At 43.1% G+C, this 26,933-nt stretch overlaps 1 protein-coding gene across 1 annotated transcript in view; it reads left to right on the top strand.

The window, feature by feature from the left end:
• faf1 (Fas (TNFRSF6) associated factor 1) overlaps positions 1-22,907 on the top strand; it is a 61,208-nt gene extending 38,301 nt beyond the window's left edge. Inside the window, exons 13-19 of the mRNA XM_056414402.1 lie at positions 708-862; positions 4,949-5,085; positions 5,171-5,259; positions 10,061-10,141; positions 10,840-10,917; positions 14,818-15,033; positions 21,863-22,907. Of these exons, the coding sequence (XP_056270377.1) occupies positions 708-862; positions 4,949-5,085; positions 5,171-5,259; positions 10,061-10,141; positions 10,840-10,917; positions 14,818-15,033; positions 21,863-21,946 (840 nt within the window). The 3' untranslated portion in view covers positions 21,947-22,907. The remainder of the gene's footprint in view (positions 1-707; positions 863-4,948; positions 5,086-5,170; positions 5,260-10,060; positions 10,142-10,839; positions 10,918-14,817; positions 15,034-21,862) is intronic.
• Positions 22,908-26,933: the final 4,026 nt, after the last annotated feature.

Raw genomic sequence — 26,933 nt, forward strand, 5'->3', positions numbered from 1 at the left:
TGTCCCCTGGAACCTTTTATGTTTGTGGGTGTGTTTGTTTTTTAATTAGATTGTCAGTAGGGAGAATCTGCCAGGCTTATATGATGGTGTCAATATCCTTGGATTTGGAGCTTCGTCAATATTGTCTGGCCCTGACGCTGCTAACCTGAACAGGCTGCTGGCATTTGGTGTAAAATAAATAGAGTGATTTGTCTGTTTTAGTTTTTTTTCCATATCTTCGGCGAGAGTTTTATTTACACCGCTCTCCATTTGATTTTGCGTGGTATTTGCAGCTTTGCCAGTTGTGGCCTTGCTGTGGTCAGTAGAAGTCGTGCTGGCTCTGCACCCAGTGGTCCCCCTTGTCATTTTATGGTCATGTGATGTGGAAATGTCTCTGGAGTGATGGGACACACACTTGTTGCTCACAGATCTCACACTACAGAGCAGCACACATCTACGAGCAATAGATTTTCAGTACTTTTAGTTTTCATGTCAATGACAGATTACAGATTTGACAGATTGTTATTGATTGAGGTGTGTCGATACACACCGAACTTTACTTTGTTTTGTTTACAATAAATCAAATCGCAATGGGGGGGAAAAAAAGATGTGTGTCACTTCAGCCAAAATATTCACACAGAATGAGTTGTATATTTTGTATATTTTGCTCGCATGTTTTCTTTCACTACCTCAAACTCTCCTCTTTTCCGTTCTGCTCCTCTCCACAGAGAAAGCTGCTGGCCATCTACCTCCACAATGATGACAGTGTCCTCAGCAACGTCTTCTGCTCTCAAATGATGTGCGCCGACTCCATCGTCTCCTACCTGAGCCAGAACTTCATCACATGGGCCTGGGATGTCACTAAAGAAGCTAACAAAGCCAGGTATCAGATTTTTATTATTTTCTGGTCATAGAGCTGCAGGATTTATCCGTTACGCACATTGTGTTTTGTTCCCTTATCTCTTGTGTATCTTGCTGGATTTACTTGATTCTTCAGTTGTGATATGACTAAAAACATAAGTTCAAGACATTCTTTTGTTTACTAGATGTATGATATGCGATACGTCATTCTTAAAAAAAAAAAAGAAGAGTTGTCACTCTAAATATGTTGGACTTGCACAAGAAAACCATATTGCTTAGAATTTATTCCATATGTTACACCTATCTATGATTAATTCATTTTATTTTTGTAGGGCCACCTGTGTAAATAAACTTTAACTAAGTACAATAGTTTGGCCTTAAAATACTACTTTTGTGACACTTATCAGTTTTATTTTATAGATTCCTGTTATTGTGTCAGTCCCTGTTGCTAAGTCTCTTTAACTGCATAGTTTTAAGAGTTTAAAGGCCTTTACACAACGGGGGTGTTTCTTGTATTGCGATTGATTCCCACATTAATATATATTTTTCGTCATGAATACTTTCACATATAACCTGAATATCACGCTGCAACAAAGCGTCATCATTTCTTTCCGGAACAAAGTAGATTTTCTGAGCTAAATGAAAACCCATATCTCAAATTGCAATATCACATGGATTCTGTTTTAAAGCCAGTGGTATTTATTCTACCCTGTTCCCTGGTGTCTGAGTCTTATCGTGAATCTAGTGAGAAAACAGTTTTGAATCAATCAAAATGATGACTCGAGCTGTAAGACCCAGGTTGTTTAAGGAATTGAATTGCCCTTTAACTATTTAATTTTCTGGACCCCTTAGAGATCCTGGAACCTATCAGAATCATACTGTGTTTAGTATTGCAGTCTCCAACTGTAAAGTTAAAGAAGAGCAATGACTGAAGCTCTAAGCCCTGACTGCATGTTTAATCCTTATGTTTTATTTATGTGTGACTTACTGTCTGGAGGACAGGACTGTTTGCATACCGGGTTGTATCTAATAAAGAGGGATATTGAATGCATTTCAGTCGGAGAGGAGCTTGATTGTGTGGGGAGGGCTCTGCAAACTGACAGAATACCCTGTTAAGGAAGCGGTGACCATCTTGTTCTACTATTATTGTTTTGATACTTCAACCAGGAGGTTAATGTAGTTTTAATGAGTGCTCTGCCCCACCCCGTCACTTACAGTTTTATAGTTCTTAACAATCGAAGCCGACAAAAGACTGAAGATGAGATCTGTGTTTCGGCCTTTCAGTGTGATCGGCGCACTTTTAGAAAACGATCTAACATGTCAGTGTGGATGGAACCTCATTTGACACACAAACAGCGTTTTCAAATCGATTCACATTTGTGTGGAGCGCTCCTTAATTGCCGGCATTCAAGCCTCACTCCATTGCTCGCACCCGGCATCTCCGTCCCCTCATTCTCTCTTCTCCTTCATTCTGTTTTTGAAGCTCGGAGGTTGCGTGCTAACAAAAGGCGTTGTGTTTGTATAGTGAGGCCCCTGATTGGGCAATCTTTACTAAGCTGTCTGAATAGAGGGTCAGTGGGAGACGGAGGACTCCCTCGGAGTCCAAACATCTCTATCTCTCCATTTATGTCCGACTTCTGGTGCAGCTTCAGCAGTGTGTGTTGGTAGCTGGCAGGTCTGTGTGACACCTGCTTATTACACGGGCCCTGCTCTATTTTAAAATATTGGAAATTAATTTGATAATGAATTTAGTCTGCGATGTGTGATCGCCCATCGGATCCCCTGTTGGTTCACGTGTTGCGCTGTGGAGAGCTGGAGGTAACGGGGGAGCTGTTTTGCTTATTACCGTTACTTACCTTCTGGTTTCTGCTACATCTTTTCCTTCCAGATCCTTCCATCTCTTTTATTTCCCGACTCTTTATCCCACTACCTCAACCCTCTCCCGCTCCCCAACACCTCCAGAGTTAAGCCTGCCCTCTGGTAGCAGCCATTTAAGAAAGACTCGCCCTGACCTCAACCCTCCATTATTTCTTTTAAGGACATTCCCTCCTTCCTTCATTCCACTCTCCTTTCTTTCCCATTGGCCGCCTTTGCTTTTTGCCCCAGCTGAGCCTTTTTATTGCACATTAAAAGGCAGGCAACATCTGGAGCTTTTCATCACACACAGCTAGTCACAGCTTTGCTGCTAACGCATGCATGCACATGTGCACACACACACTCACTCTCTCACACACACACTCCTCTGTATTCTCACGCTCTCTGGTTGATCCAAAGTGACTGGTGATTGGCATCAATCACACAGGCTGTTAGAAAGGTATCCCGGTTGTGTGCGAGTGTGAGTTGAACCTGCTGATATTGGAATGTGCCCGTTGCTTCGCTCTCTCTATTCTCACAGGCCTCTCCGTTAAATGATTAATTATGCATAAATGCAGTTCTGCTGATTGGATGCCGGTGTAATTGTCACCCACGGGAAATGAATCTCATATATCGTACAGGAGCTGTATTGTCATTGCACATTGTGACCTGACATTTGCTCAGTGGAGCAAATGTCAGGTCCGACCAGTCTACTCGCATCTTCACGCACCACGTTGAGGAGAAGAAATGTGATGTGACAGTCCAGGGAAACATTAACTATTTCAGCTGTCTGTGTGTAACGCTGAGGGGTGGAGATGGAATTGGGGACAAATTAGATGCTGTCAATCACATTAACCATCGGAGCAGTTAGTTGCATGTTAAGTGCTGGTGTTTCCTCTACATTTAGTTACCCCTGAAGGATTGAAAAGATCGCATTCTTCACCATGTTATGTGATGGATGGATGAGACCGGGTTGAACTGTTCACCTCGGTTTCTGCAGTAGCTTAACTTCCTCCTGCCCTCAGTGGTGTGTCCGTACTTGTTCTCTCGGTGGATTCACAACTGCTTCACATCGTGGTTATAGCACATTTGTCGTGATTCCAGTTCATGTTGTGTTTACAGAGTAGTTTTTACGTTGGGATGATGATTTTATTTTCTTTACTCTGGTCGACTGACATCCTTAGTTTTGAGAAAGAAACTCGGAGAGGTTGGCTTGTGTTTGATGGGAGATTTAAGATTGGGTTACCCTTCAAGTTAGTGTCCATTGTTCCCTGGCCTTTCATTACAGGTTAGAGTTTCTCTCTCGGCTATTGTTATGTTCTGCCTGGGTCGAGGTCTGAGCAGGGACTAATGTCAAGACGAAATGATCAATACGATTTCGGAGACCCCACTTTTTCATTGCAAGATGAGGCTTGGGGGGGGGGGGGTCACTCAAAGTTCAGCATTTGAACATTTGAGTCATTTTCCAACATCTCAAATTCAGTTCTGCTTTAAGCTGTGTCGTTGTATCTTTCCCTGATCTTCCCATCTATCGTTATTATTATTTTCAACACATATTGGTACGATTATTACTTTCCAAAAGCACCACAATGAGCCCAAGTACTATATTTCACAGTTTGAGAAGTCTGCAAGTTGCTCCCTCCGCTTTGGCTTCATATTTTAATGACTTACCCCCCCCCCCCGACAGCATACCTCCCTTCTATCTGCTCCCTCTGACCCGTTGTCCCTCCATCATTCCATTACTTCTCTATTTTACCAACCAGTTATTAAAGTAGATCTTATTAAAAGGCGGGAGAAAAAGCTAATCTATATTTGCATTCAGTCTATAGCCATTCATTAATATTATGACATTTACAGGGAGCTTGGCGGCGCCCCGGCTGCCTGCTACCCTTTTCCCTCTCTGAAATGTTAATTTAAAAAGTTCTGTCTTTGTAATGGAATAAGAAATCCTCTCTTGCCCTATCAATTCTGGGTGTCTGGTGAAGAATACTAATTCATCTACGGTTCCAATTGAGATAGCATGTCACTCTGATGGAATAGGAAAATGCAGAATTGGTTTTAGAGTCCTTCCTGCCACGAGTTGTGTGTATTTCTCTTTTCTACTGAAGTTGGAAAAACTGGAGTATGCGCTTCCTTTTCCTTACGTTGTACACATGTTGTCTGTTTTTCTTTAAATTACAGGTTCTTAAATATATGTTTAGCTCCCAAAAATATATATGAATTAGATTTTGAATATGATCTCTTTGTCTTGCAGACTACTCACCATGTGTACGAGGCACTTTGGCAGTGTGGTGACACAGACCATACGGACATACAAGACAGACCAGTTCCCCCTGCTCCTCGTAGTCATGGGCAAGCGCACATCCAATGAAGTTCTAAATGTTATTCAAGGTAATTACAACTTTTTTACATCATCTACTGTGTATGTGTCTGTATTTTATGTAAAAAGATTAAATAACACGCTATTTATCTTCAGGCAATACGACAGTGGACGAGCTGATGATGAGATTAATGGGAGCAATGGAAATCTTCACAGCACAGCAACAAGAGGACATCAAAGATGAGGTACAGCTGGAGTTCAATCAGGGTGCCTGTGACCGTGAAACATAAACGTCTGGCTCCGGTTCTTAAACGTGTCAGAAAAGTTTGGGATTATTTAAAAAAGTAACTAACTACCAACAGTTCATAGACTAGGACTATTGACTGAGGAGCCTAGGAATAAACCAGGCCCTTGCTCTCCTGGTGGACTCTGAGTTATGATTCTATGCCCATATGCTCTTTGTATCATCGACCTCGGTCACTGCGAGCCCACGCCGCTCTCCTTTCCCTCCTCCCGCTCAATTTCCTGCATTTCATCTTATCTCATACAACTTTAAATTACTGATGAAGACATTTCGGAGCTCGGTCTCATCCTTTATTGCTCTAAGTGTTTTTGTTTTTTTGCGTGACAGAATTTATGATTTTGCCCCGGTTTGCATTCAAATAATTAGTCAAAGTTAGGATATAGGTAAGATAGAAAACTTGTTTAAAAAGATTTATAACCCTCATACGGATAAGTAGATATATTGTGGATGCATAGATTGTTGCGTAAGTTTAACTCTCATAAAACATGTCCATCCACAGCACAAACAACCATCAGAATTAAATAATATCTTCTAAAAACATTTCTAGTTCTCTCAAGGGGGAACAAATATTATTATTATTTTAGGAAACTTAATTTGCATATTTTATCAAACAAAAATAGACACACAAGGAAATTAGTGTCTGCTGCATCTGTATCCTTCAAAATGACTGGCGAGAGTCCCTACCCCCCTGACAGTGTGTTGTACTTTACATTGTTTATCTATTCTATTTTATCTCGTAGCTGCAACTGGTTGTATGTTTTGATTTATGTCCCCAGGACCCCAATATATAGGTATTGCATTAATATTTTTACAAACATTAATTTAAACAGAAAATAATGATATGGAGTCATGAAGAACAAATTGATTTTAAAAAGTAATAATGGAATGAAGCACCTGTAGGATCTGACAAAAGGTATACCTGTTGGATCTGCTATGACCCGAGCTGGTAGGACGAAGGTTAAATTAAATGATCCTCAGGGCGTCTGTGGCTCGGTGAGTGGAGCGGGTCGTTCTTTAACCAGAAGGGAGGTGTTTCGATCCCCGGCTCCTACTGTCCTCGAGCAACACTCTGAACCCTGAGCCACTCGCAAACCTTTGCTCCTATTGGGGATTTCAGCTTCTCGAGCGTCTTTGAGATTTAGCCTGTGACTAAAGCCACATTCAAAGGCCCTGGTGGCCACATTTGAGTCTTTTAAATTCGGCTTAAACTGTGGCATCCTTGTGATGACAAGCAGAGAATACTTCACCTCTTCACCTCACTCCCCTTTAGTTCTAGTCTAATGTACCAACTATCGTCTTTGAATAGGTACAGGACTCCGACTCACTGTGCAGCTCTGTGTCTGTCAACTACCTCTTTTACTCCCAGAGAAAGTGGACAAACACCATTGAGGGAACAGTGGTGGGACTCTTTTCATGTCCTAGATGGGAATCTGGGACCGAATCACAAGGAGGTCCCCTCACTGTCAAAGACTTTCACCTGACCCTTTTAACCAGTTCCTGATGTGTTTACTCAGGGACGTCAAACAAGAGAATAAATGTCCGGACAGGTTTTCACTCCGTTGACTTCTAGTGTAATTATCTCAAGCTCTATTTTTCTCTTTCATCCGTGGTAAGTTATTGTCAGAGGTTTAGAAATTGGCCACAATGCAAAATATACAGTATAGTTGTAGACTTTGAAGTGTTTACAATTTCTTTCTTTTTTATAACATATCCCGAAATTCATGTATTTAAGATGTATGATGATTAATAAGACCCTGTCCATCTATCTACATGTCACACATACAGATGTTTTGGTCTGTGTGTTGTGTCAGCTGTGAAGTCCTCGCCTCTCTTATTCCCACACTCCGTCAGACTCTCACTCACGTTGTTGTGCCTCTTTTTTAACTACTTGTATCTATCTGTCAGATGTCACGCCATATTAACAGTTGAACAGTCAATCAACTGAACAGCCTCCCAATGATGCTGATGTGATTGTCATAATATTTCAGTTATGGGAACAGTGGCACGCAAACACACACACCCTGAGGGTTAGACCTCTTCTTCTTATTGCTACAATACTCTGGATTTTTTGGGGGATTGTCACACATCAAAACATTCTCAATGACAAGAAGAGAGGTATTCAGAGTACGTCCATGTGTCAGATCAGACTGTGACTCATGATATGTACTGTTGGTTCACACTTTGTAGCATTTCACTCTTTTCAGCATTAGTTCGAGAACTGATACCAAAAGGATGCTTTTGTCAATACCTTATTCAGATAAAGACGAGTGTTTCTTTTTCAATGCAACATTTTTTTGGGTATATACTCTGTTCTCTAATGGTGAATGTTCTCTAATGGTAAATGCAAGCTGCCAGACAATAACTTAAGAAAGTATACAGTCCAACTTCCATTTAAATGAGGACCTGGCTGATCTCAGAATGAATAAGCAAGAATTTAAGCAGACTATCCATGAAATCCGTCACTATTTCACAGTTTACGGTACTCTGTAGGATTCTGTATAGCCAGTCCGATTCAGACTGGCGCATTGATTTGGTTGACTACGCTACATTGTAGGTTGACTTCATTCAGTAATATTGTGGAATATTGAAACTATAGTTTGTTATTGTTTTAATATAATAGCACAAATGCTCTTTGTCATCTTGAAAACATGAGATTATGTTGTGGTTAGCCATATTTGGCCAAGCACAACATTGTGTTGAAGATTATTGTGCATGTTTCTATTTCTTATAAACTGCATTATGGCACCTGCCATATCTGTCCAAGTAGTTTTATTTTGTTACTGCGCTGTCATCACTTCAGTTATAATCGTTGCAACAACTGGCTTGGCCATGGTACAAGAGTTTAGTAAAGCTCTTCTGAAAGGTATTCTAGTGTGATAATTACCCAGGTGTGGCCTGTCAGAAGGAAACAAATGGCTTGTGAAAATGTCAAAAAGACAGCGTAGAGTATAATTGATAATGAAAGCGTAATGTTCCAGTGTAATTATTCATGATAAGTACTAATAACCACAGGATTTTAGTAGAGCCTGTATCTGACGGGACCTATCCCATCGCCAAGGGGAAGTCAGCCGTGACACTGGCCTAATCCCATCTTCACTGTAGCAGCTCTGAGGCTTCGGTGAATTTGCCTCGCTCCCTTCCTTCTTTCTTCTTTAATTTTTCCTCTTTTTTTCCCCTCCACCTCAACTTTCCAAAGACAAAGTCAGACACAAACACATACACCGACCCAACCCAGACATTCCACTTTGACAGTGACTTTTGTGCCTGTCTGGAAATGGAGCAGCTGGACAGCCACATTGTGCCTTCAACCAAGCTTTCTGACCTGCCGGTCATTCCTATGGTTGTCTGTGTTTTAGCTTTGCAGACTCGCGTTGTTTCACATGCATTTCATGTGATGAGAAGACAAACTAACCAATGTTCAGCAATGGTCAAGCATGATATAGGTACCGAACGTGCATATCTTTCGGTATTCGATGGAACTGAAGGACCCTGGGGAAATATAACTCGACATCAGAGGAGCATCCAAGGTCCACAGAAAGGACCTGAGCTGAGGTTACTGCATGACAGTGAGTCACAGAGCCCCATGTGCTGTACAAAAAACAATAATTGCATAAAAAATGTGCCTCTATTAAAGTAGCTCTAGGCGTCACAGGCAACAGCAAATAAGTGTTGCAAAAAGCAGTTTTATTAAATGTCTTATATGAGCAAACATTACATGTGCAACAGCTTGCATTTCTGACTTCTGAGCACTGGCGTTTATTAGCACCACTATCAGACAGCACATGTGTAGCCAACATGAGTATAAATATTTCTATATATAGATGTGTAAATATATATATATTTATATGAAGAAAATGTATAGATGTAGAGAAGCTGTTAAGTCCTCCAAAGATTAGATCTTTCCATCTTATTGTTTTTGAGCAGATACATGGTAGGCAAACGTTTCACATCATGCTTCCCATGCGCATTAGGTCATTCAAGACAGATGGTGCATTTGAAAACACATTACAACAGTTCAAAATGGGTATCAAACGTGATCTATTGTGTGCCTTGTTTGCGTGACTCGGGGCCAGTCTATTGAAGGTGGCCACTTTTGATGCTTTTGTCCCCCTCTGCCATTCTTTTACAGTTTCCTTTCAAAGTCCATCTATTATGCGGGCCAAAAGCACAAATGTATCCTTTGCATTTTCTGTTTGAATACAACAATACACACTGTCCTTTTGCTCAGCCTCTGCTTAGCTGCACAGTAGCCCTCTGACCATCACAATAAGCTTCCTTTGCCATATCCGGGCTGGCACACAGCATGGGCCTTCAGAAAATGGAAAACTAATGGCTGTGCACTGTTAACACAATGGACGCTCGTATTTAGTCCCAGTCTTTATAAAACACTTTGTAGCCACAGCAGGTAGAAAGAGAAGGGCCGCCTGTCCCCTTCCCTCTGTACAAACAGGAAGAGAGAGGCAAAGCGAATGAAAGAGAAAGGGACGGTGAAACTGAGATGGGGCAACATAAAAGAGGCTCAGGGTCTGGTAAATGACAGCGCGGTCACAATGAAGCCCCTCTGGTGCTACTCTTTCATACCTGGTGTTTGTACGTTACCACACTTGACATGCTGCATTTTCTTTTGCTTGGCTCTCTCTGGCTCCCACACCCTGCGCCTCAGCGCACATGTTTTGTCCTTTTATTATGTTGTTAGTTAATGTAAAAAACCACTTTCTTTCTTTCTCCTTGTCTGTACCCAGGACGAGCGTGAGGCAAGAGAGACGGTGAAGAGGGAACAGGACGAGGCCTACCGTGTGTCTTTAGAGGCTGACCGTAAAAAGGTATTTAGAAAAATTAAACAAATGATCCACTTGAATGAATGCGCTCTGCGTTGGATGTGGTCTAGTAGCCAGCTCATGTACGTCATGTTTTGTGATTATGAGCTGGCATGTATAGAATATTGCTAATGGGGAAATAATAATAAATGAAACTTACAGGTTAAACCCAATAAGCATAAGCACCACTTCTACTAATTCTTTTCTTTCTTAAACAGGCATCACCTTTATTTTCTAAAATGTTAACCAAGTTGTGTTAATAAAAGTTAAATAGTGTTGAGTTTATTTTTAGAGTTTAATGCTATTTAGCACAAAACGGATATTAATAAAATACAATGAACTAGGGCTAAAAAACGATTAATCGTCTCATAGATTAGTCACTTGATAGAGAATGATGCGGCACATTTCTAAATAATTAAGGAATAATGTGAGTCCTATTTCAATTAAATTAACACTTATTCCAGCTTTACGAATGCCTGGATTTCCTACATGATTTTGTGACATGTTATTATATTTTATGAGATTCAGATACTTGAGTGTCTAAAAAAATAAGTCACAATGATATCTGTAACAATTAATCAGAGGAAATGTGACAACCAGTGGGAAACATAGTACCAGTCTTCAGCATTCAAAGTCACATTTAGATTTTGATTCTGCCGTTGCATCCATCTAAATCAATTCCTTTTATTTTTTTCTTTGTTCAGAGAGAAGCCCAAGAGAAAGAAGAGGCCGAGCAGGTTCGTGTGGAGCGGATGAGAAAGGAGCAGGAGGACGAGAAGGAGGTGAGGACAACAGCCATACATACATACATCAACCCGCATTACCCAAGTTACCGAAGTTAATAATCCAACTGGATCAGTGCGATGCTGAACCAGGATATGTTCTGCCAGCGCATGGTGATTGTGCCTTTGTGCTGTCGTTTTTGTCGTTTCTTTTTTCTTTTTTTTGCCTCGCCTCACAGTAATCACTCAATTAGATTGCGGTTTTGGGTGAAGCCTGCCAGTCAGTGAAGCGTGCGTAGAGTGGGTGAACAGGCATGCGGCCATCTCCGAAGAATAAAATATTCTAATTACAGTGAGGCACGTCCCTGTTAATGTCACCTTTACATGCACACAGTTATTGTTCTGTTTGACTGCTTTACACTGGAGCAGCACACAGCCTCATATTGAAACCCAAGTGGACAAAAGAATGAGGCAATTCATGTACACGGGCTTGTGCACAAACACAACCTAAGCAAACACACATATTCACTTGAAAACAATTATTGTATGTTAAGAGGGGGCAAACACACACACACACTCACACAGGGGCAGACACGCACACTGTCACGCATGCAGGAAAAACAATAATTGGCTGTGAGGATGGCACCAATGTTGTAATACAGTCTATTGTCATACAGTGTGGTCCCGCTGAATGTTGTTTACTTAACAGCAGAGCAGGGAGCCCCGGGGCACTGGGAGGTATTGGGTGACCCAGCTCGCTCAGGTTATTTGTCACTTAAGTTAAACAGACAACAACAAAAGAGCCCTGGGCCTTCTTAATTATACCACTGTAGTCCACTAACCAAGCTCTGTGTGCACGCTTGTGTATTTAAACAAACAAAAGACACTTTGGCCCTGTGTTGCCTACTTATATCATTTTTCTCTTTCCCAAGCTCAATGGTTTCCATGGTATCCCCTGTGCTCGCATACTGGTGTTGTGTTTGTGCTACAGTCGAGATATTCACAAATATGAGCGCCAACAGCAGCTGCTGGACCCAGACAATGACAAATATAAGTTAAGGGTTAAGCAGGAGCTCAAATTAATCTGAAATGGGAACACAAAACTGCATTTTGTTTCATGTACTTCTATTTCGGCCTACTTTACAGTCCATAAATACACAAAGAAAAACCCTATTTGGAATTATTATAAAACATTTAAAAGTGTTTCAATGTCATCAGTTACCTAACTTAATGATTTAATTCTTGAATGATACATTTATTGCTTAATTTCTTCATTTTGGTTGGAAAAAGAAAATATATGTGCAGTATACTGTACATAGGAAACAACAGTTTAAATACCAGTAATGTAAGAAGTTAATAATTCATTAGCCGCTTGTAACAGCTGAAATCAGACATCATATTTTTTACAAAAGATATAGTCGAAGAAATGTATATTGTATACAAGAATTACCTTTTATTTGCATTTATATATTCAGGTAAACAAGTCATTGTTTTATTTGAGCATTTACATTACAAAAGATGCTTTATCAACAGTTCACACAGGCATCTACAGACTTATAATATCCTTAAATACAGATCAATACAGGTTTTATTGTTTTACCATAATTTTACATAATATTGTAATGTTGTTGCACTTAACAACTCTTCAAGCTGAGATGGTCTAGAGTGCACTGTGTCAACAGTACCTCTGGACTCCAGATATTATTTTCTTCTTGATTACAGTTTTCTGTTGAGTTTCCTGTCGTCGTCGTCGTCTAGTCGTGTATATAACAGAAACTTCAGACATAACAAAAACATCGGTTGCCCCAGAGAGCGGGGAATGCTAGTGGGAATGCTTTCTCTGAGATTCTGTGCCTTTGTGCAAAGAAGAGTGAGATGAAGGTAGGAGCTGGTGAATTGAGGTGGGGTGTATGTGCATGCACCTGTGTAGGTTGACTTTATTATTTACCTCCTTCAGGGATCTTAGCATACAGTTGTGCGGCTGTCGGGTGCACCTCTTTCCCCCCGCCCGTCGTCTGTTTGCTTTCTGTGGTGAGCCGAGCGGCGCTGGAGAGGCAGATAAATGGACGGGTCGATGCTCCTGATTGTTTGTGTGGAGCAGCCCGGGCCCGAGGCTCGACCGGACGTGTGTCCTGTGGTTTCTAGAGGGACGCTACCCCTTACCCGTGTGGGTGTTTGTGCTTGCGTTTGTGGTCGAGTTGCTGTCTGCATGTGTACGTCCCCCACCACCACACACACACACGCCTGTCTATTATGTGTGTATCTGTGTGCCAGTCTGCCCCCGGGGGCCCCTTTAACTCAGTCAGCATCAGCTCTTATACCTGAGGGAGCTGACGGTGGAGCGGCACGCGCGCTACCCTGCCCACCCAACACCAGAAGCTGCTAATGAGCTACTGTTGTACACTCTTATGAAATATAATTGCATTATGGTTTGTAAATAAAGCTGGGGCGTGTTGTCACAGCATATGCTCCCCGGCTGGCCAAACAGGAACAACAAGGCGGGGGAGGGAGGCGAGGAGGGAGGCGACGGGGAAGGAGCCGAGAGGAGAGGGGCTACGGGGAGCAGCTGAAGCGCGATTTTTGAAACGCAGGAGAGCTGATTCCTGATGTGATGGTTGCCGTTGTGCTCGGAGGCGCTCTCGCTCTGGGGTCGACTGTATCACCAAATGTAGTGTTCTTAAAATCAGCTCTTGAGAAACGAGACTTGAATCTTTCGGTGGGCGACGCTGATATTACACTGGTGTTGAGACTGAGGCAAGGAAGCAGGAAGCAGCCGGCACACACTGGGCTGTTTGTAAAACGCTGACATGCTACTTGGCAACCTTCTGAGCCACACCAGGCTGTAGGGAACAGGGTGATGCACAGGGCAACTAATTCAATAACATTCTCAGCACTAGAATATCCTTTAATTAATGTGAGGCAACGGTTCTGCAATCGGACTGCGGCAGCAGCTTCTCGGCTCGTCTTTCACACGTGTTTTGGATCGTGTGTCGTCGTCTTCAGAACCGCCAGCGTTACTGTGGAATTTCAACAAGTGGAGAACCACGGGGTCATTTTTGATGTTGCACTTTATTGAATCTCAGATTATTTTTTTGTAATTATATTACAGAGGACTTTAACTATGGTTCCTTCCTCTACTCCAATTTTTCAATAGATGTTCTGAACATGTGTCTTTTACAGGTATATTTTTTAATGCAGATGTTTTAATCAGGAAAGCATTCATCCAAACTGCAGTAGATCGCTGGAGATCTTGGCACACTCAGCACTTTATTTCCCTGGACACTTTAACCTGCTGGAAATTCACTTTGGTCACTGCCTTGTGTATATATTTGGTTTCCTCTGTATATTTAGTATTTTAGTATTTAGTTTTGTGTTTTATTTTTTATCTTTTATTTGTATTAATGCTCTAATGTGCACTCGCTACTGTGATCCTGAAATTTCCCCACTGTGGGACTAATAAAGGAATATCTTATCTTTTCCCCACTTTAGTAAATTATCCACAATTCTTTATAATTTTACCGAGTAACTCTTTATTTTTCCACCCTGTCGTAATATTACTCCTGCTCACTTTGCGGTCACAAACTGTAAAATGATCTGCTGTCCAGACTTTATTATGCTCGTAGGCTGGAAAAAATAAAACGGAAAAAAGAATTGCAGCAGCAAGTAATGACAGCTGCACCTCACCAGCACCTGTATGTAAACACCTCTGCCTTCAATCAACACAGTGAATCACTATTTAATTTTTTTACTCCTTTCATTTCCTCTTATCATGTTCATGTATTTGTTTTCATGGAATAGTCTGCATCTTTTTGTGAAGTGAGCGTGGAGGAGGCTTGTATTGATGTTTACCTTTAAACAATTACGCCATTTGCCTGATAGAAATCTGGCCTTTTACACTCATCATTATGAGGTGTTGACAGTTGTCGACGTGCCGTACTGACCAAAGTAAAATTCTTGCAGGCCATCCGCTTGTCCCTGGAGCAGGCCCTCCCGCCGGAGCCCGACGAGGACGCGGTGGAGCAAATCAGCAAACTGCGCATCCGCACACCGAGTGGCGAGTTTCTGGAAAGGCGTTTCCTGGGCAGCTGTAAGCTTCAGGTCCTCTTCGACTTCGTGGCCTCCAAGGGATACCCCTTCGAAGAGTTCAAGCTCCTCACCACCTTCCCTCGTAAAAATGTGAGTGTTGCGCCTTCCTTCTCTGACTTAGAAAACACCAAAACAACCAGCACATGAAAGGGCTTTGAGACCAACAACACATGTGAGCTGTTCCGGTCGCCAGTGGAGAGCGAATGATGTCATAGTTATCAGACATCTGGCTCCGCTGTCTCTCATAACGGCTCTCTGCCAACACAAGTGCTAAATGTGTCCTCGCTGCAGCGGCTTATGAAGTGTCCTCGGCTACAGCGAACGTCGCTGCCGGAGAGATCCACCGCTGTAATTGGCTTTCCCGTTCGCGCCCCAGACTGAACCCCAGTCGGCGGCTGTGGGTGCGGAGCAGCAGGGACGATGGCTAAGGCGATCTGTTGCGTCCTGATTTATTCTGGTTTTTCGTTCTTTTTTGTGCCCCGCCGCAGCTCCCGTGTGCCGCTGCGTTTTTGTTTACTCGTACCTGTGAGGGAGCGAGCTACGCCCACTGTTTATCCATCCACCTGCGCACATGTATTATTCTGAGAATTAATTAGTATCAGTCCATTGTGAATACAGTACCCTATGAGTGCGTTAGGATACAGTTGTCAGCACTAACAGTAGTATTCTCTGTGGCTCGACTGCTGACGCCCGGCAGCACTCAGCCATCTACAAGCAGTCATTAGAGGGCCGAGCCGCCGCGCGCGGTGGCAGAGAGCTAATGAGCTCTGTTTTAACTACCAGTTTAATTAGCCATGCTGCTGGAAACAAAAATGGGATTTCCATTAATCAAGAGAGGAGTGCTTGTGGAGGGGTGGGTGGTGTTGGTTGTGTAGAGGTGTGTGTGTGTGTGTAGGCTTGCCCAGGCAGTGTGCCATCGTAGTCTGTAGAGACCGCTGGGGCACAAACACCTCAAACTAACACACACATTAACGCGTAGCTCACACTCTTCATTTCGTCACAATCACACACTTCAACGCATGCACAAATATTTTCAAGCAAACACATGCCCCGCTCACAACTTTGTCACTTAAAGGATTCACAGTTGTCTCTTTATAATCAAGAGTAAACATGTGTTTGAGACAGAGATAAAGATGTGTCTGCATCGCAGATGAAATTCCGGCAAAAACAGGATGGGAGGATTAGAGGGGTAGAGAAGCGAGGAGGGGATGGCGACTGCGGAACTAGTCGAAAAAGAGAACAGAGAAGACAAAAGCTTAAACAAAGAAAAGATTTAATCAGAGAAACAGTCTGAAAGGGAAAAGGATAGAGAAGACAAGTGTGGAAGTTTATTAAAAAAGAAGAAGATGGGAGATAATTCCAGAAAAGGGAAAGGCGAGAGATTTGGGGAAAGGGAGCAGAGAAGCAGCTCAGTCGGAGTGCCAGTATGAGGCTGTGAACACAGGCCCCTGTCTAATCCTGCAGCTCTGTGTTGTAATTAAATGAGAGGGAGCAGAGAAAGCCTCCATCCCGTCCAGACGCTCTCACTGTTGCTCTGCCAGGATCAGAGGATAGAGGATAGACCACTATTGCATTTGTAATGCTGCACAACTGTTGAAACCTTCTTTCCCTTTTGTAGTTTTCAGCAGCTTTGTGCAGTGTCACTCTTTCTTCTGCTATTCCCCTCCTCGCGATCCTTCGCCTTATTCCATTTCCATACATTCAGCCGCCACACAAATTAGTGGATTTGCTCAAGTTGCGTTGCATGATTTCGGCTTCCGCGACAACATTATTGACGCGTGAATAAGGGCTGTACATCTGGTCACTCGGCTGTAGTCACACTTTTGTAAATCATATTTTGACACTTCAAGGCAAAACATCAGTCAAATCCCATCTTTGAGTCACGTTTTGGGGTTTTGTCCGCCGATAAGTGTCTATTAGTCTCCAGTTTTTGGACTCAGTCTGTTCCCCAACATTTGGTATCAGTGGCTTATCTCTTCAGCACTACAGCAGGCCTTACACTGGCATCATTTGTACTAGGCTTAGCCGTGCTCAGGGAGCTAACCCTTTCTCCGATTCTATGACTGTCAGCGAGTTTGAGGAAGGAGGGGGAGACTTTTAGTGTTTCAGTTTTCAGCTCTCCATTCAAGAATTTCCTCCCGTTTCGTGGATACTTGTTGAGCACAAGCCGCCGCTGAAAGGCCCGACGTCTTCTCCCCCCGGCTCGCTGTGAGCATGTTTAGACTGCCGGGATAGTAATGGGCTGTCGGCTCTTCCTGCCCGGCCGCTCATCGACACCCAAACACTGTCGAACCTGCGTATTAGTTTGGTCACTGTGATACTGTACTCCATGTCACCTTCTCTTAATTGGTCTTCCAGATCTGGACCGGATGATTCTGAGACAAAACCTGAGATGCAGGACAAATAAACAGTGGCACAGAAGAGGCTGAGCATTGTACTGAAATAGATTTTACATCTGTTATGCTGGTATGTTTAGTTTTTCTTGTCCCGCTATCATGAAAGAATCGTATTCACATGGAGAACTGCGGCGGTTTATTTTCTAAGCCGGGAAAAAAAAAGTTTCTTCCAGCAGGACCGTTCTCGTAATATTCTTTCCACATGACGCCAACCCGCAGCGTCGAGCTCGCCGCTTCCTCTCTGGGCGCGGATGTGAAGTGTGGCTTCGTGCACGAGGACACGCGGGCCAGTATCTCCGTGATCTCGGCTCAGAATCGCGCTTTGCTTATTGATACTTCACTTGGATGTTTGAGCTCGGTTCTGCAAGCGCGAGTTCGACACCAGAAGGCCGTTTAAGACGTTTGACGTACGCGATGAATTAGCGACATTACGGCTACTTTGTGAGCCAATTGTGCACATAAGCTTATAAGTAAGAGACCTCTCGTGTACAACACATTTTATTTTTTGCATATTCATAGATTCTGGAATTTTTCAAGGACACATTTTAAGAATAAAAAATTAAAAAAAATTGTGGAAAAGCCGTAGCAGGTAGCATTTATTATTCGAAATATGTGTTGCATTAACATTTGTGATGTTAAAGTCTGAGTTTAACTCTCAGGATCTCAACTCCTTCATCAATGTCCACCCTCTCCTGCTCCTCTGCCTCCTAGCTTTCGCTCCCTCCGTCTCTCTTTTCCCTCCTCTTTCCTTCTCCCCCTACCTCTCTACCTCCCTGCTCAATTATACTTTTGTTTTGTTCTCCAGCCTTTGTATCCTCCATATGCCTTCTCTCTCTCTCTCGCTCCCTCCCTCCCTCCCCCGCCCCTCTTAAATCCCTTTATTCTTTACCCCTTTAACAAATACCCTTTAAATATATATATTTTTAAAGCATAAACTATTCAATCTTATTTCTGTATTTTCTCTCCTCTGGCGCCTTTTCTCTTCTTCTTCCCCATTCCCAGTTTTTTCTGTTCCCCCCCCCCCCCTCCGGTCTGTGCGGTGCATTTCTTCCTTTGAAGTACCGCATTCTGGTCTGTTCTTTTCTGTTCACGCCCCGGCGCTACGTGCTGTCAACGCTCCTGGCAGCAGATAATGATCTCCCACTGCTTTTGTAATTGGCCAAATAAACACTTGACAACACTAGTTTAAAACAGACACGTTATTTGGTTTTAATTAACATAGTAGGGCCTGTAATGGCTTCATTAAAAATGCGTTATTTCAGCTGCACGTTTGATTATGTTGGAAACGGACATCTTGAGGGCCTGTGTTTATTTTCCCTTTCTTTTCTTTCGCGGCTCAGCATTGCTTAGTGTCGCCTCCTCTGTTAGTGTATTTTATTCATTTTAATCAAGTGCCTCACAGTAATGGTATTTATTTAAAACTACACGTTACGTGATGATTCTGTGGTTTTGACCATTGAGATCTGCTATTTGATACTGCCAAATACACAGGGTTGATATAAGCCGATTATTTTATGTCATACATTTTTTTTCCACAGGAAAGTAAAGACAAAATATCAAAGATTGCCGAGAAGCACCATCTGTGTTTTTAATTAATTCCCGTTTTAAAATTTGGCTTTTTTTTTATTTTTATGCTGAGCCTCTAGATATTGTATAACCTCTTTTGCTTTTGTTCAATTGAGTATTTATTCTGTTCATTTGTTTACTTTTAATTAACTTATGGAAAAACCTTTTTCTTCGAGAGGGAGGAAAATCTTTTGCAAATTAATTTCATCTTTTTAAAATAGTCGGTCCCTAATTTTGCAGATTGATTTGATCTAAATTGGCGGATGAAAATTATATTGACTCGTGGTTAAAAACAAACTGCAAAGCAGAGAGCTAGATTGTGTCTGTCTTATGTACGTATGCATGTACGTATGCATGTATGTATGTATGCATGCATGGCTGTGTAGGCACAGGAGGAGAGAAAATGGCTTAGGCAGAGCAGAGGAAAAACAACAGCTTTGTTTGTTGACAGATGCCTCCATGCTTATGGTCTGTTAATTGGATAACAATGTAAACAATCACCGATGGCGCCCGTCTCCTGTGTCAGTGTGGCATCTTGTTTCCCTACTTTCCTTTTGAGAGTCAGATGCTGCTCTCCCCCCATGGTTTCTCCCTGGTGCACCTCACGAGCACAAACTCTCATCCTGAATTCACGACGAACACACACACACACACAAAAACACACACACACACACACGCACCCAGGCTTATATGTAGACCACAGACACACGTCTGCACACACACCTGCTCCACCCCAAAGCCTCATTTACTCCTACCTGATGCTGTGGTGTCATAACAGCCTGTCGGGTTCATTAGCATGGCAGCCATTTGCGACGCGCTGCTCCCGAGGTGGGAAAAAGAAACGCACCGGCCCTGTTTGTCGTTCTCCACACTGCCGGGAAGGAATCTGTTTGAGGCAAACACACACACACACACACACACTAAAGAGACGCACACCATTTTACCTCTCTTCATGGCATCTCCCTCCCTGCTGTGCTGACTGGGTGAGGGGCATAAGGTTGACGTGGCAACCCCTCCCTGCCACCCGCCGGGCTCCTAGGGACCCCGCTGAAAAGTCAGGAGTCTAAATGACACGTTGAAATGAGGACAAGGAGATGAAACACACGGAGTCAAAGACTGCCGACATTTACAGACACCCGAGGGAGATGGATAGGTTGTCTGATGCTGATATGTCCTCATCCCCTTCCCCTCTTTTACTCGCTTCCTTTCTCCTCTCTTCTCACTCTTTTCTCAGTCCTGAAACACCTTCTAGTTTTACAGACGTTGTAGTTCACACATGTTTAAATGTGAAGATTGTTTTTCTATTTGTTTGGCGTTTACTCATTTCAATGCTTTCTGCCTCAGCTAGAAGGTATTTAGGAGTGAATGTGGACTCACTGCTCATCGCCATTGTTTGAGATGATTTGAGATCTCGTAAATTCTTCTCAGGAGCTTAAGAAATTAAATAACCAAAACCCAGTTAGATCTTTATTTTATTTGTGAATAAAGCTTTATTTGCAATACCTGATGGTGAGGTCACTGGTCACACAGGCTGCGGGAGGTGGTTGTCGGTGACGGTGTGGTTCAGCTCACGGTCAGAGTTCACGTGTCCGTCTCAGACCCATCACTCTGCTTGTTGTGAGGTCGACCCTTACCAAGCGTGCCCCCCCCCCCCGACCTTCTACAGCAGGTACAGGGAGCTGGTTAATTATCCCACTGTGAGGTTAGAATAGGAGCCCTAATCAGAGGGGCTGACGCAGCAGTCATCAGATAAGCCCTGGACGCATCTCGGTGTCACACCACCTCGCCCGTTCAGCCCAGGTGTTAGATTGGCCCGATGTAACACAACCCCTCCAGTGATTAGCTCACATAAGCTAAGAGGAAAACATAGGTCAGACCCCCTTCATGTCAGCTAACTCCATCCCCTCCGTTGTGGGTGGTACTGCGTTATTCCTCTGCTTTTAGACAATAGCTGTCGTGCAGAGCATTCAACGCATGCAAATGTTTCTCTCCGCTACGTTTCTGTTTGACCTTTGTCACCGCTCTAATCAGGCATCAGATACACACAGTTCTCCTCTGAATCACCACCCCTCTATCACTCTCACTCTCTCTCTCTCTCTCTCTCACACACAAACACACACCAGATTTGACACATTCTCCTGTCCTGTAGCGCTCATCGGTTGGTTCTGGATTGGAGCCTTTTTAAGAAAACAAACCTGATTGCCCTCTTAGGGAAACGAAGCTCTAGATGCTCAGATTACTGCCTTTAAACATGGTGTTATAATAACACACACACACACACACTCATTCAGTGAACTCTGCAGTGAAGCGACACTGTTCTCCCGTCTGGACTGAGGGCGTATGGTGAGAGCATCGTGAAAGGACTTCATTATTGCAGAATGACTGAGGTCCCGTCCGCTCTGATATGGATACATTTAAGAAGTAAATATTTTAGGAATAAACCACAGATTGCAAACCTGCTTGTGTGTCATAGGCACGTAGAGCTCACCGTATTGTTGCTGTCCACTTTGCGAAGCACTTTGGTTCAAATATCTTCTTCTTCAGAAGCTCGATGTGGCAGGCCGACACAGGAGGACAATGTAGCATGGAGGAAACGCACGTGATGGATTAAAAATAAAAAAAACATTTGCTGGTTATTCTTCCTCAATTGTGAGGAGCGGCTGCTTTTCTGTTTTATACCATTGTACATTCAAATATTTTTTTGTTTTTATTTGGTTAATTAAACCAATCAATCAATTTGATTATGACATTTTGACGTCTGGGAAGTTGTGATTTTTGTACCATTTTCAGATATGTATTGACGGAATGATTATGACTAATCGGTTAATTGAGACAAATACATGTCAGATTACTTGATGATAAAACTGATCATTAGTTACAGCCTTAGTATTAAGACATTTGATTGCCAGCGGTCTGATATATTCTCCCCCCCCCCCTTACACCTTGTCACTTCTCAGATCACCCAGCTGGGTTCCGGGTCGACTCTGCTGGAGGCCAAGTTGTTTCCGCAGGAGACGCTTTTCCTGGAGGGTAAAGAATAGGAACTGGCCCTCTGATCGCTGAGAGGACCGACTGACTGAAGAACTGGCTGGATACACACTAGTCACCGAGCATGGGCCCCACCAGTCCGGGCCTACACGACACACACACACATACATGAAACCAATCCTCTCAAGACGTACATAAACACACTGGCATGCACGTCCAGTGACACACAAGTGCAAATAAGCTTCTCTGCCCTCGGCCTGGTCGTGGCACATGAATGCCCAGTGTGCACGTGTTGCACAGAGGAGCAAAGACAGTATCACAAGCACACAGCCAAACATTCGCCTCCCCATCTCTCTCTCTCTCTCTGTCTCTGTCTCTCTCTGTCTCTCATTCTCTCTCTCTCTCTCTCTCTCTCCCCCACGCTCCACCAGTTCACGTTTCCCGACGACATGAATCAGTACGATAACAGAATCCAGAGACTGAGAAGACAAATCTTTCACACAAAAAAAAAGAAAACATGGACTCCTTCCCCTTGTGTCCATATTCAACACACCAAGGCTGCTTTTTTTAGAACATGTTTTTTTGTGTGTGTTTGAAATCCCCAAAAATGCGAAAAAAGAAGAAGAAAAAATTTAATTAAATAAATGGCAAGAAAAGACGTTGCCTGGCCGAAGTCAGGGTGGTGTCGCCTCCACCTGTATTTCCTCCCTTAACCGTCCCAAACTCCACTTTCTGTCCTTTCTTCCACCCCCTGCATCCCTCCGTCCGCCGTCTGCCGCGAGGATGAGACGTGACGGGACGCCTGCAGCATCTGCAGTCTCTCCCCCCCCCCCTCCCCCCTCTCCCTTTTCTGTTATTAGTTTTTCTTTTTTTCTCTTGATCCTTTTTAAGTTTGATGCTGTATTAGTTTTAGTTTGATATACATTATATAAAATATATGGATATGAACATCAATTTGTCTCGCCCGGAAATCTGTTGAAACACACGCACACACATTAAAATTATTCACATGTCCTTTTATTTATTTTTTCATAATTCTCTCAAGTTATGCGAAGTTTTGTGAGAGTAGATGGAAGATCTTCTGATTATATATCAAACTTTGCAATCAATATCGATTTCTGCATCATGGGGATAATTAACGGGATCATTTAATCATATTTTAATATTTTATTTATGGATTTAGCAGTTAGACAAATCTTAGTTAGATATTTCGGACGTCTTTGGCAGCTTTGAAATCTGCCACCACAAACCTTTTAGACGTGGCTGCCTTTAAAAATAGTCAAAAGAAGCAAATTCCAAAGGACGTGCTACACAGGCTGCTAGATATCTTGATGTGCGGTGTTCCCATTCATGCTCAACTTCTTAATATTGTTTGATGTTAACGCAAGTTTGATTATAATCAAGATAACCTGGACAATTCTGCCCAGGTTGTCCAGTTTCCATTTCTACGGATCCCAAAGTTTAGATCTGCCTCTTCACATCTCCGTTACCATCGAGTGACCTTCAGCAATGTTTTAATATTCTCACTCACACGCCACCTGGTAATATATCAGCCACACTGGAGATCATTTCCTGTCTCCAGCGAGCAGAGATCCCGCGGCTTAGCCCTCCATCTGTACGAGGGCTCCGCTGTCGGCGAAAAGCAAAGTTTGAGAACCCCAGCGGAGCGAGCATCGCAAACGAGCGGCTTGGGAAAAATAAAAAAAATAAATGGTACATGAATATGTAATTAGTTCAGATCAAGAGTGGATGACTTGTAATAATAGGGAGGAATTGCTAATGTAGAATGCTGATGAGCGCTGTGATACGGGAAATGTCAATCAAAAACACAAACAAAACAAAGCTGATGTCGGTCTGTAAATTGATATTGAAATGTTCCATAAGCAGCCGCTATTAGTCGTGAAATGAATCAATGGGCCGTTGCTCAATTATTGTACAACAAAGTTACATGATAAATGAGAGCAAGTCTGTTCAAGTTGTTTTGAGTGTCTTCTTCCAAATGGGCCTTAATCGTGCGTGAAATAGAGAGTTACCTCTTAACCTCTCTGTGAATAAGGACATCAAATCATTTCAATGCTCATTGTTGGAAAATAAATAGGAATCTCAAATTGTTTTCAAAGGTCAATCTTAGCCATGTAGTCTTTGGAAATGGAAGTTGTGAGTAAGTGATGTGCAATGCACACAGACGTCACAGCCTCGCCTGGCTTCTCACGCGAGGAATGTGTCGACCTGCTGAGCTCAGCCAGCCGCACTTCCCTGGGTTTGACCAGGCAAGAGGCGGAGCTTAAGGCACCGCCAGGGAGAGAGAGGCAGGACCAACTGTCTCTCCTCCGTTTAATTACTAAACGTATTCAGCAAGTAATGTCGAACCGTTGTGAGTCGAGGTTTGACAAATGTGTCCTGATGTTCAACGATTGGTATTAAAACAATTAAGAGTTAGGTGTGCCCTTAAAACATTGAACGTTTTGAAAACACTTCAGTCAAGGAACTCACCAAGTAATGGTTAAACAGATGTTTAATTTACTTTTCTTTTTTACTTTCAAGAGCTTTGGCATTGACTTTGTCCATGAGGTATTTGCTTTGTGGCACATTGTTCAGCCTTTTCAGGGATTCTCCTTGTGAGCCATCGACGTGGCCTTGACCGCTGGCTGCTGTAGGATGGAGGGATGAACAGCGTCCACTGCAACGGCGGCCAGAAGACACAACGGGTTCAAATCCCCCTCGGGGACCTTTCAGCTATGTGACAGAAAATCAAGCGATGGGTCGCCGAGTTTATTAATTCCTGACTTTATTATGAAATTACTCTCATGAACCTGCCTGAAATCCTGCGTAATGCCACATATGGTTGGTCAAGAAAGTACCGTTTAAGTCTTGTGCCAAATGTTTGTCCATCAGAACTTTTCCACATCTGTCTGAGGAAAAGCCCAGAAATGAAACATGTAAATCTGACAGCTGTTTCAGTTTAAAAGGGATTCGACCATGATGTCTGGAGCTTAAACACTTTCTTGACTTCCTCCCAAAATATGTCGATGCAAAGTCCCTCAACTCCATCAGATCACTGAGAAGCACTTGAGTTTAACAAGTGAGAGTCGGAGCCCTGCAGTTTGAAACCAGGGAGATGCTTTGTTGAAGCTCTCTGGGCAAACGTCAAACATCCGTGGAGGCCATTTCTATTATAGGGTGCAAAGATATCATTGAGTTGGCTGCGGAGTCGTGCATGTGCGCGCGTGCTTGTGCGTGTGTGAGACGGACACACGTGCAGCTCGGGGCGAGGGCGAGGTCAGTATAGGGCGGGGAGCGTGAAGCCCGGTTCGTTCCTGCGAGAGACGGACGGGTGCACCGCCGCTCGCCTGTCAGCAGATGCGCGTTCCCCGGGGAGACGCGCGCATAGCGCCGCTCCTCTCAGGTGTGAGACGACAGTTTCTATCACGCGGCTTGTTGAGCGTGTAATGTGCACGGGCATGTTGCTCTGCGCCGCTGATGATGGGGAAACGGTCGGAAATGCCAATGAGACATAATGATATTCTTTTTTTTTTATGAGAGAGAGAGCTCCATTTAGGCTATTACTCCATACATAAAACCCATTTTCATTTTCCAAGCAGCTGTTTGGTTTACTGTCAGAATAACAAATAGATAATGGCTAAACAAACCAACTTGAGAGAAAAACAATTGTGCACACACATTTTACACTGAATTTAAAGGCTTGACTCCTGCGGCCCAGGGAACTGACAATAAAAAAGATAAACGAATGAACTATATTGATAAATAAATAAAGTCTTGTTGGGCTACAGAATCCACATTTTACATCTTTGCTGGCTCTCACAAACAAAAGTGTCTCAAAAAGTAAGCTATACCAGAGAGAGAGAGAGGGAGGGAGGGAGAGAGAGGCTTTTTAACTGTGTTGGGGAAGGAAGATGACAAGTTGGATGAATTAGTACTTTTTTAAGGGAGTTTAATAAGTTTGAATACACCACTGACTTAGTCACAAACATTAAATATTTGTAATTTCTCGTCCCACAATAGAGACAGTGAGATCAGGTGTGTGGGCCTAGTTAATGAAGCATTATTTCAAGTAAATTATTCATCAATTGATCATTTTTTGACACGATCAGTGTCATCGATGAGACAATAAAAGAACTGATTTTATTGTCTCTCTTCTTCGTGTTTTCCGTTTTAAAAAGAAGATCAAGTGAAGAATTAAAAAAAAAATCTCAAGTGTTTGACAAATTTGCCTTAAAGATTCGTTTACTTTTCTTTTTTAATATTTGATCATTTACTGCATTTATATTTGACGAAATGTTTTCTTTTTCTTTTTTCTGACATTAGTCAAACTTGGGCAACATGTCTTAATCAGCGCCTTCTAAGCAGCACCCCTTAAATGTGACACACGGGGATGAGAAAGTGTCTGTGTGGTAATGAGCTTACTCCGCCGGCTCCCCTGACACAGATTCAGTGGTGGCAACATCAGGTTGCTGTCTTGATTCTCCGATCACAAAAGAGGAAAGGGTCCATGATGTTTAACCAGCTCCGCCGGGGTCAAGAATGCAGCTCACTGGCGAGGGAACAAAATTCCTGACACAAGTGATCTCTCCTCCCTCCTTTTGAAGTGCGTACCACCGAGATCTCCGAGCGCGGCGGCTCCTCGAGTCACAGGATCCCCGCCTGCATCCCAGACGGGCCTAACCTGGAGGGTCACCCCGAGTTTACTTTCTCAGAGACTCCGGCCCTGCCCAAAGAAACAGAATCTATGCAGCTTAAACTGTTGGCTGGGCACAAAGGAGGGGGGGGGGGGTCATCTCTCCCTCTCTGTCTCTCTCCGTTCACAGTACTGTTTGTTAATGACACAATAGACATGCAGAGACTTTGGGGTTTTATCTGGAGAGAAAAAACAACTAAGCACATTTTCCTTGCAGCCATGTAACAAACCGGATTAAAAAAAAATCTGGCCTTGAAATGGGTCGGCACTACTTTAGGCCCGGATCCTTTTTTATAATGCTTTATGAACATCCACACTCATTGTAGGAGACGCCACCCCCCTCA

The sequence above is a fragment of the Pseudoliparis swirei genome, chromosome 5, assembly GCF_029220125.1.
Source record: "Pseudoliparis swirei isolate HS2019 ecotype Mariana Trench chromosome 5, NWPU_hadal_v1, whole genome shotgun sequence".
Taxonomy (NCBI): Eukaryota; Metazoa; Chordata; class Actinopteri; order Perciformes; family Liparidae; genus Pseudoliparis; species Pseudoliparis swirei.